General features: G+C 39.8%; 2 protein-coding genes across 2 annotated transcripts in view; both read left to right on the top strand.

The window, feature by feature from the left end:
* LOC117546182 (disco-interacting protein 2 homolog C-like) overlaps nucleotides 1-11,221 on the top strand; it is a gene marked incomplete at its 3' end in the record, with an annotated part of 112,378 nt that extends 101,157 nt beyond the window's left edge. Inside the window, exons 3-4 of the mRNA XM_034216327.1 lie at nucleotides 8,873-8,983; nucleotides 11,096-11,221. Coding sequence (XP_034072218.1) covers nucleotides 8,873-8,983; nucleotides 11,096-11,221 — 237 coding nt within the window. The remainder of the gene's footprint in view (nucleotides 1-8,872; nucleotides 8,984-11,095) is intronic.
* LOC117546183 (tripartite motif-containing protein 16-like) lies at nucleotides 680-2,382 on the top strand. The gene has a single exon (XM_034216328.1). It carries the CDS (start codon nucleotides 680-682, stop codon nucleotides 2,348-2,350), a length of 1,671 nt encoding a protein of 556 aa, XP_034072219.1. The 3' UTR covers nucleotides 2,351-2,382.
* Nucleotides 11,222-11,707: the final 486 nt, after the last annotated feature.

Below are 11,707 nucleotides of genomic sequence, written 5' to 3' on the forward strand. Positions count from 1 at the left end.
TGAGGTTCAAAAGAGAGTTTTTGCAACTGCCTTCCTCTTGGTGCAACATAACAAAAAGGGCACATATCTGTCACTTCATGCACGTATTAAAACAAATCCCCAACCTTAGGCATTTCAGGGAGAGTATGATCACCCCTTGGCTTGGTTTTTCCAACATTACCTCAACCTGGGGGATTCCTGCTGTGACTCAGCACTTCCCCAAAATGCATACCATTGAACAGTTCCCCTAGTCTTTGCCATCCTCTGTTGAGGACATGGACAGACTGGTTGGTTTACTTCAGTTTAGCACAGCCTGGGTCTATTGTCTATGGTTGGATGACTGTTGAGTATGATTGAAATACCATTGTAATTTCATAGATGTCTTGTCAGGGCCTGGTTCTGATTCAAGCCAAACCAACCCTGATTCCAATCTAACATACGCCCTGAATATTTCCCATGTCACGTACACACCTGATTGTCCACATACTATAACAAAACATTCCAAGTTCTCGTATTAACCTGGCATTGGGACAACTATTCCCATAACACGTAAAGTAACAACTTTTACGAGAAAGGAGAACACCCTTCCTGTTTGAAGCCACTCCTCTTCCAGGAATGATGCCCTCCCTCTCTAGTGAAGCTATTTAAGTTATCTTCTTATCATTCAGTCATCACACACCTGCTCTAATCGGAAAGCAACATGGCAGAGGGGATCCATCTTGATCGAGCACATTTCTGCTGCTCAATCTGTCTGGATTTGCTGAAGGACCCGGTGACTTTTTCCTGTGGACACAACTATTGCATGGTGTGTATCACGGACCACTTAGATACTCAGGATGATGGAATGATCTACACCTGTCCTCAGTGCCGGCAGAAATTCATGCAAAGACCTGCCTTGGTAAAAAACAACATGTTGGCGTTTGTGGTTGGGGAGCTGATGAAGATTGAAACCCCAACTCCTCCTCCTCCTTCTCCTGATGATCACAGCTCTGATCAAACTGAACATGTGGCCTGTGATTTCTGTGAAGAGAAAGCTATCAAGTCCTGTCTGCAATGCATGGTTTCTTATTGCGTGGAACACCTCCGCCCACACTTTGAAGTAGCCCCCTTACAGAAACACAAGCTAGTGGAAGCGTCCGCACAGCTCCAGGAGAACATCTGCCCTCGTCATCAAGAAGTGATGAAGCTGTTCTGCCGTACGGATCAGCAGTGCATCTGCTATCTCTGTTCGAAAGATACTCACAAAGGCCACAATAAAGTCTCGACTGCAGCAGAAAGGGTGGAGAAGCAGAGAGAGCTTCAGGTGACTCTGCAAAACATCCGTAAGACGATCCAGGACAAACAGAAAGACGCAAAGTGGTTTCAACAGGAGGAAGACACCATTAATCGATGCGCTGAAGCTGCTCTGAGAAACAACGAGAACACCTACAAAGAACTGATGCATATCATTGAGAAAAGTGTCGCAGAAGTGAAGGAGAAGGTTACATCTCGACAGGAAACCGAAGTCAGGTGGTACAAAAAGGTTCGGGAGAAGCTGGAGCAGGACGTCGCCGAGCTGAAGAGGAAAGACGAAGAGCTGAAGAAGTTCTCACACACAGAGGATCACACTGGTTTTCTGATCAAGTACCCAACGTTGGTAAGTCTCAGTGAATCCACAGACCCGCCCCCCGTCAAAGCCCATCGCGTGGGGTACTTCGAGAAAGTTTCAATGGCTCTGTCCGAGGCCAAGGTGAACTTACATGCGATTGTTGGGGAAGAATACGCAAAGGTCTCCATGACAGTAACTGGGGTTATAGCATCAAATACTAAAGAAGAGCCCATCACCAGAGCCGACTTCTTACACTATGTATGCCAAGTAACTCTGGATCCAAACACGGCCAACACACATCTGAAGATATCCGGGAACGAAAAAATGGTAACCTTCGTCAGTGATGAACAGAAGTATCCTCTTCATCCGGAGAGGTTTGTTTATAGCTGGCAGCTCCTGAGTAAAGACAGTCTGGACGGTCGCAGTTACTGGGAGGTGGAGTTGAGCGGGACAGCAGCTTTTGTAGCAGTCGCATACAAAGACATTAGTAGATTAGGGGGCTTCACTGAAAGCATGTTTGGGTACAACGACAAGTCTTGGGCGTTGGATTGTTACAAAAACACCTGCACGTTCAGGCATGACAACGTTAGAACTCGCATCCCGGGCATGTGGTCGTCCAGAGTGGGAGTTTACCTGGATCCTGACGCAGGAGTCCTGTCCTTCTACAGCGTCTCTGAAACCAGGACCCTCGTCCACAGAGTCCAGACTAAATTCACTCAGCCGCTCTACGCCGGACTCTGGCTTTCAGACGGAGTGTCTGCCGAGGTGTGTCGGATCAGGTAGACGGGAGGTATTGAAAAGAGAAGATATGGTGTTGATCAAACAGGGATTTGTGACAGCTGTACGATGCTGGAATACTTTAGGAAGTGTACGTCTTTATATAAAACAATGTAAGTAAAAGTGCTTGACATAAGATAAGATAAGAAGTACTTTATTGATCCCAATTAGGGAAATGTTTGTGTTGCAGCAGCATGAGAAGACATGGCATTGTACAATAACAATGTAAATACTAGGAATAAACAAGAAAGTAGAAAATATACATGTTGAATTACAAAAATGTACAGTGACAAATATAAAGCAAGTTAGTGTATATACATAAGTATGTGAGGCATGGAATATTAGATATTAAATTGAATATAAATGTAAAAAATGTAACTGTTCATTGAGATCCAATCACTAATTGAAAAGAGAAGATCTGCCGTTAAGGAAACATGGATTTTTGACAGCTGTGCGATGCTGGAAAACTTTAAGAAGTGTCAAACAAAACAATGTAAGTAGAAGTGCTTAACACGAACTGTTCATTGAGATCCAATCACTTTGGTTGGAGATAAATAATGTTTATATTGGGAACTTGCTGTACTTTTTGTTCTGTTTTTGGGTTATAAAAACGTTTTTTCTGCATTTTAACAATTTCTTAAAACCTCAAGGAAGTGGAAGTAAATGGTAAAGGTTTCTATTTTGAAATTCCTCTTGTTCAAACCTCTTCAAACGGTTTATTACCTCCAGAAAATTGACATAGTAGTGTTACATTTTGTTGGTCCTTCATACGTGAATACTTTTCTAGTTATCTCCTTTTTAAAACCAGTTAGATGTACTTATTATATTTGTATTGGAGTTCAAAGCTACATTTAAACCCAGGTAAATATGATTTGAATATTCAATATCGAAGAAATGCTTCCTCCATATATTTTTAACATTTCAAACTTGAACTCGTTCACCTGACCTGGCTCACATTAGTAGGTATTGAGATTACATATTTGTCGTTGCTCCAATTTAACTCTATCGTCCCTACAAGTGGAACCAAATAAGAGAATCCAGGAAACTGTTTTAAATGGAGCCACAACATGAAGCAAGCCACTTTATTTTAAAGACTTTACAAACCGGCTGAATCCCTGTCTTTAAAGTCTTATTTTAGTGATCGTCTTTCTATATTCATGCAGATAATGACGGCATTGAATTTGGAACACCTCTCATTGTGCTTGACTTTTATTGGCAGTGTTCATTGTTTTCAGAATCAGTGACACTTCTGCATAGCTGGCAGCAAATCTGACAGAAAGAGAACACACTGCAGCTGGTTGCTGTGTGACATGTTCTGCATGCCATCCCAAAAATGTTGCTGCAGCTTGCATCAGATAATGCCAGTAATAGCGAGCAATTTGTCGACTGAAAGCACCTCACTAGAAACGAACACAATCTGTCAAACTTAAAACTACAATACAGGATTAAACCCATCCCATTATAATCATTAAGTAATTTGAAAAACATTTACATTTTGTGGAATTCCTCTAATTATGTAGATCTCTAATCTGATTATTCTGTGTTTTTACCGCCTAAAAAATGAAATATTTTATTACTTTTTTGTAAATATTTAACTTTTATGAAAAGCTGAATATACAATTGAATATACTGTGCTGTATATATATATGTTATATTTACACTATGTTTGAATGTCATTTTCTTTTCTCTTTTGAATACATATTATTTTAAATATTTTGTTGTATATATTATTTTGTATGGAGTGTTTTTTAATATATTTCTTTCCATGTTGGTAAGTTTTTTATTTTTTTGTGTAAAATCAGGCAAAAGTAAAACATGGCTTAGTTTCGTGATACATCTGGAAATTGTGTGTTTTGTGTTACCCTTTAGAGTTGTTAAGACATTTTTGGTTTTAGTGTGTTATACTTCATCAGGTCTTTATTGGATTTCTCCCTGCAGTAGAATAAATGAGAGTCCTGCATTGATTTTCTTTAAGGTTTCAGTGTGTGTGTGCGACTTGTTGAAATCCTGTTCAAAGTGTTTGTTGTAAGGACTGTCAGACAGATGGAGAAAAACTGGAACGTGAATGTCATTAAGTGGATGATTTATTAATTGAACGTCAGCTTCAGTTTTAGTGGTAAAAACCTCATCTGTGTGACGAAGAATACAAAATACCTGCAAGTACGAGTCAAGTGTGTTCGTATGAAGGGTTCATCACAATCAGAATAACACATATTAATAAGTTATCTCACGGGGACATTAGGTTGTTAATAATTAATAAATACAATTACAAATATTTATTTTAAAATCAGAAGTCAAGTTAAAATGATGTAATGAAAGTGTGCAATAAATATACAAATAGATTGAATACATTATTTCTATAAACAAGATAATAACAAATAAAGAATAAAGATTTAATATTACATTAATATAAGAAGTTAAAGTAAAAATGTGCACATTGTACATTAATGAACAACAATACATATGTAAACATGTGTACATTACAAGATATGTGGTGGTGTGTTAGTATTAATAAAGATATGAATGCAAAATGTTTTAACGGGTACCAAGCGATGTTCACCGTGATACCGTAGCATGCTATTTACTAACTAGCAATGATAACAATGTTTTGGACGGATTGAAACTTTGAACTGATGATGCAGCCTCATAAAATGTCCGAAGATAACCACATTGATTAGGATTAATCTTCTTGGAACCGTGAATCTCTGTACCAAATGTTGTGCCAATCCATCCTGTCAATGCGGAGATGTTTCAAAGGAAAAGTAAAAACCTTCTGGTGAAACTTTAGAAGAACTCAGAGAAACTTGGAAATCAGTCAGATTTGTCTTCTGGGCATTATTGGTATCTGCACCAGGGACGCGGGACGGGGGGCTGCTGAGGGGGCTGCAGCACCCCCATCTGTTAACGGAGAGTTGTAACTGCGACGCCAACAAGTTCACTAAACAAATCAATACATTTTTATTTTTATTTACTATTTTTGAGTTAGCATTTTAGTGTAAGCAGTCTATAAAAAGCTTCACTAATAAGAGAAGTGATAATGCGGTGTGCTTCTTCTGTTGCTCTGCTATATAAAAGAAGCTCGTCAGTGCAGACACAATCAGGGATGGGAGTTTTGTGAAAGCAGGATTTAACAACTGGCGAAAGGCAGGGGAAACATTTAGGGAGCATGAGAAGTCCCATCAACACACAGGCCGTCAACAAACTGGCAGCATTAAAACGAACACCGATGAATGCACTGCTCTCACAAGCTGTTGCTAAAGACCAAATGACTGCATTGAATATGACGTTATTATGCAGGGCCGCGCCTCCCTACACGCAGATCACGCAGACCCCTCGCGGGTGGGTCCTCATTTTGCGGAGGGAGCCTCCTCTGAAGCGCAAACGCGGCGCCGGCGCACCTACAGTGTAGTGCGCCACAGTTTCGCCGCACCCCCAACTCTGACGAACTTCCCCCGTCCCTGATCTGCACTAGTGTTAATTTCGTCAGCTATTTTTTAATTTAGTTTTAGTCTTAGTCCTGTGTTAAATTTCCTTTTTAGTTTTAGTCATATTTAGTCACCTTCATCCTGTTTTTATTTAGTCAAGTTTTAGTCGACTAAAAGTCTGAGCATTTTAGTCTTATTTTAGTCGACTAAAACAGTAAACATTTTAGTCAAGATTTAGTCGACTAAAAGTCTGAGCATTTTAGTCATATTTTAGTCAAAGAAAACGAATTATTTTAGTCTACTTTTTGTCAATAAAAACTGTTGAGTATTTTTTAGTCATCAGATTATATAGAACATTTTAGTCAAACTAGTCTAGCCAAAACCAATAATTTGTCATTTTAGTATATATATATAAATAAATAAGATTATATTTTGTCCTTATTTGATGAAAAACTCAGGTTGAATGATTAAGAATGCAGCTTTGCAGAGAGTATCTGCTCAGGTTTGTGGTGTTTTTACCAGCTGTGTTTTGGCCACATTGCTTCCCTTCTGATGAAACAATGCATTCGCTTTTTTTCTCCGCCTCATTGTAGCGAAAATGGGCCCAAATATCACGTTGTTTCTTTCTCCCAAGCAGTGGTGGCTTTAGACTTTTTCGTTGTCAGTCAATTTGACGGATCGTAACATTTCCGTCATAATCCATTATTATCCGTCGAGTGCACAATTTATCAATCACTCGCGCTGACGGGGGGGGGGTATTCGGTTAACGCGAGTGCGACCACTGCTCCCAAGCCCTGTTGCCATTTCATTTTCTGTTAAATAAGGTTAGTTAGACCATGAGTTAGACCATGAGTTAGACCCGAGTCTTCCTGACAGTTCACAGTGTGCCGCTGCCCGGTGTAATTCAAATCTACCGCCGCGCGCAGCACGGACACACAGCTGCTGCCCTGCCGCAGCACCGGAAATGGAACTGCTGGGAGAAAAACTGACTATCAGAGATGTAACGTTATCTTTGATAATATTTCGTCTCCTCATTTTTCGTCAACGAAAGTAAAGAGAGATTTTAGCATAGTTTTTATTTAGTGAACTACATTTTCGTCTCGTCACTTTTCGTCAACGATATTGCATGATGATTTCGTTAGTTATTTTTTACTGCCGTCGGTGCCGTCTCGTCATAGTCTCGTTTTCGTCATGGAAAAAAAGGTCGTTGACGAACATATTTCGTCATAGAGTTAGTCAACGAAATTAACACTAATCTGCACCAAATTTCACATCTATCAAAGAGTAATAATAATTAATTCTATTTAGAGGCGCCTTTCAAAGCACCCAAGGACACTTTACAATTCATAAAATATTCGAAGGAAAGGTTTAAAAAAGTACAAAAACAGGGGACATGTAGTAGTGGAGATAATCCAATCTAAAGTGGTAGACTGACAAATGGACTTTATTATCCCTAAACAGGTAAAAGTTGATTAATAGACTCTTTAACAGATTTTTGACTGGTGAATAAATAAGTACAAAATGAAGTGTTTGCAGGAAAAATAAGAGTTAGAGTAAAGGATTGAGAATAATATATTTATACAGAGGAAGTAGAGTGGTTCTGGTGTTGGGGAATCCATCCCTCCATCCAGACTCCCCGGAGGAAACATCTGAGCGAGGAATTTCCCAGACCTGCCGTTAACTGCCGCTCTTTGTACGCTCGAATAATCAGCTTCCCGCTTCTCTGAGAGCCGTAATGAAGACAGATAAAGGGGGGGGGGGGGGGGGGGGGGGGGTGGTCAGCTGCTGCGTAGCTGTCAGTAACAGGGAGGTTATCATCATCAGACGTATTGATCGTGTGTGTGTGTGTGTGTGTGTGTGTGTGTGTTTCTGCTAGTGCGCTGTATTTCCCATGGCAGGTTTTGAGTCATGATTATCTGTATTGTTCAAGATATTAATAGTTATTTATGGATATATGTTTTATCAATGGAACATGTATGTTTTAGCTTATAGCTTATATTTTTTCTTTTTTGTTGTGAAGATGTTTAGAGTTGAGTGCTTCAGTTTATTGAATAGGTTTTATTTAAACAGTCTATACACTAATCTGTAATATTGGAATCAGTGTCATAGCTGTCTTAAGTACCTACCATGTTCAATGCATTGTGGTCAAATCATTCCTTTTGTTTTCAATATACAATTAATTCACTTAAAAATGTGTGTGAATATTTATGTCTGATTTCTGCTGAGTCATGCTTTTTTGGGGGCTTTAAAACTGCTTCCAACATCCTCCAACCTCACCCCATTTTATTATTGATTTGGGCTAATTGGCACCATTCAACGTCTGCCCAATCATCAACGATCAGTTCCTGTGTGCAGTGTTTCCATAGATGTACAAACTACTATCATTACATCATTTGATCCTGAAGAAAACTTAAAGACGTGATGATTCTCATGCAGATTGAAGTAGTCTTCTTTAGTAATGGTGTTTATGTGCTTCACCTCTGTGTGTTCAGAAACTAAGGACTACACTTTGAGCAGGAAATTGTTTCTATCAGGCCTGAAGGGTTTTGAAAGCTTCTTAATAACGTCCCTGAGCTCTGAGTCACAGCCTCGGCTGCAGCGGAGGTAAAACGTCCAAATCAGAAGCCAAACTGCAATAAATAACCTCCTGTTGTTTCTAGAACAGCTGCAGGTTTGTCCTCCGAATGTAGCTTTCTCATTGGGAGAGACTTCTGTCATGGATCAATGGTTTATTTACAAATACATGCGAAAAAGCAACGGTACAGAAGCATACAGAAAATACACAAGAAATATACGAAAAAGTTGTTTTTCAGTTAGAATAGATTTTTTATTTGGAGATATACTGTATACCTACTTTGGACTTGAACTTAGACTTTTATATGTATATATGTGTGATATTGTTGTTGTTATTTAGTTTACACTGTGACTTAAATCCTTTGTTTTGTATCTGTAATTACTCATGCTTGTGTGAACTCTCAGCTGGTTCTCTCCTGTGATACCATCGTATTCCTGTTGCTGCTTTAACACCTGAATGTTTCTAAAGGTGTATGTTATCTCACCTTAAAGGAAGATTATGTGTTAAATCTGCCCCTCTTTGTCTCAGGAATGGACCCCCCGCAGGGCCAGGAGAGGAGAGGTCCGGTCACCCCCTCCTCGTCCTCACGGTACCACCGCCGGCGCTCCTCTGGATCCAGAGACGAGCGGTACCGATCAGGTGAGGAACGGATTCACCTTGACCCTCCATTAGTCTCTTTTCAACTCTCTATGTCTACAGGGAACAGTCAATGAGGCTCGGTAATCCCCTCAGTAGCATTATGGGTTATATATGACAAGTTAAGCTTAAAGTGGTACCATGTTTTTAAAATGTTAGTTCTTCCAAATACAGGTAAGGATGTCATTATCATTTTGAGGTCTTGCCTGCATATCAATAAGGAAACCTGATTTTCTTAAACGTATTTCTTTCTGGTCGACTCCAATGGTTACGACAAATATAGTTTGTATAGAAGTCTATGAGAAAATGAGACTAGGGATATAACCCCGCTGATACTTGGATGTTGAAGCCAATATAAATATCGTTATCTGATAAAGATATATAAATTACAGGTTTTTCAAATGTAGTTCCTCCTTTCTCTGAGCTCACATGTTGGAAGATCCCCATGTTCCATCTGTCTTATATTTATCTAGCTATAGTCCAATTGTGCATTGGTTCAGAGAGGTTTGTTTGGAAACTTTAGACCTGGGAACACATCGACACTTAACCTCGATCCACTCATTCATCCTGATCATGGCACAGTGACATTATCTGCAGAATAAATCCAGAGTTCGGCAGAAAGCTGTGGAAAAAGCTTTTCGACAAATCTGTCCCGGCTCTTTGAACATGCATTGTTTGCTTTTGTTCCACCTGATGTCCAGGAAACATGAATATGGGATTAACTGAGGATTTAAACTTCTCTTCAGTGGCATCTCATGCTAAAGCAATCTGTAGGAATGTGCAGTGCTGACGTTTAGAAGCAAAGATAGGCAGTTCTCTAAGAAAACAGACAGGAGTTCCTGGATCAGCGGGAAAACCTGATTCGACCTGAGAGTTTGTTTAGACAGGATTTAAATCCATAAAAAAAGCTTTTAACCCATTAAGTTGAAAAAGAAAAGCTGTGTGAGCACCTTTCAAACGTCACACACACTTACTTTTACACCCTTTTCCGTCACACTCGGTCAACCACAAGACAATAAACGTGCACTTGATTTAAATCACCTCCGTTCCCCACGCACAAGTTAAACAAACGTACATGTGTGAGCTCCATTCATCCGACACATGTCTGACTGATGTCAATATCGACGTGTGTGTGTGTGTGTGTGTGTGTGTGTGTGTGTTGTCAGCGATGGACACTGTTCAAATGAAACCAGCTGTGGCTACACGGCGGCGTTTTATCTCGCTCTTAGAAACACTCATTTACAGAAACGTCTGCTCCGACACTCCCCGAACTCGATCCATTCTGGAAAAACCACAAGGCCTCTTGGGAGCCGCTGTCTTAGACTCTGTGTCCAGACTGAACGTGGATAAATGGGAACACGGTGCTCATTGTGCGGAGAACACTGCAGCACAAACACAGCTGATGGTCTCGCTGCTGCTCCTCTACTGTTACTGGAAGCACTCTCTGTTATTTAACACTCTCTCTCTGTTTACACTGAAACTAATTGGCTTATTTCTTTTTTTATTGGTTAGTAAGTAGCACTCAGATCGTTTATTCAAGTAAAAGTACTTCATTTCAAACAAAATTCCCGCAAATGTCTCAATTCTGCTGAAGTATACATCTTTTATTGGCTAAATAAAGCTCATATGTTGGAAGATACCCATGCCTGAAATTAATCGGCTTATTTCCGTTGTTATTGGTTTGAAGCACTCAGATCGTTAACTCAAGTGAAAGTACTTCAAAATTCCCTTCAAATGTCTCAGTTCTGCTAAAGTACGAAGGCTAAATAAACTGAAACAATGATGACAGAAAGATGTCACCTGTGACTTATTTATAAATGTTACTTTATGACATTATTAGATATGTATTTCTTCTCTAATCCAGGCTTTGAAACCATCTAAGAAGTGTAAAGGGTAACGATTTATGGACATCTAAATGTGTCTTGTAAGGTCTACAAGACACAGTTTTAATCTGCAATAATGCGTTCTTAATCTGTCATTTGATTCGTCTGAATTGTGTTTTCTCAGATAAATATAGACTCAAAGGTATTCAAATGTATAGTATGTATAAAATAGGATAACTTGAAATAGGGAAGTACCTCAGAGTTGTTATTAAGTACACACTTGTGTCTCCAGATGTTCACACAGAGGCGGTGCAGGCGGCCCTCGCCAAACACAAAGAGAGGAAGTTGGCGGTGCCGATGCCTTCCAAGAGGCGGTCGCTGGTGGTCCAGACCTCCATGGACGCCTACACACCACCAGGTACGGAAACATACAATCATCTGTTCTCTAGGGCGGCCAGAGAAACGTAGTCGACTAACACTCATGGTTCTCAGGAGGTAGAGCGGTCGATTTGAAGGTCGTTGGTTCGGTTCCCGGCTCCTGCAGTCAACATGTCATGTGTCCTAAAAAATATCCAGGGCGTAATGACTGGAAAAAGGCTGTATAAATGTTTCCCATTGAGTCCATTTACCATATGACTTTGGAGAATAATGGATGGTTTCATTTCATCAACAATCGTGCAAAAAGGACCTCTTTGATTTACCAGAGATGTGCTCTTAAGTTTCTTGGGAATAATTCATGAATTGTCTTTTTGTCGTGAAACAATGACTTCTAACCAGGAGATGATTGCTTAACCTCTCTGATATAAAAGGTCCCATTACAATTTGTAGTTGGAGGTGTTTCCAGGAGTTACATTTCCTTTCTGCACAGATTTATGGATCAGTTTGAGGACTTTTTTATAGCTTC

The sequence above is a fragment of the Gymnodraco acuticeps genome, unplaced genomic scaffold (genome assembly GCF_902827175.1).
Source record: "Gymnodraco acuticeps unplaced genomic scaffold, fGymAcu1.1, whole genome shotgun sequence".
NCBI lineage: Eukaryota > Metazoa > Chordata > Actinopteri > Perciformes > Bathydraconidae > Gymnodraco > Gymnodraco acuticeps.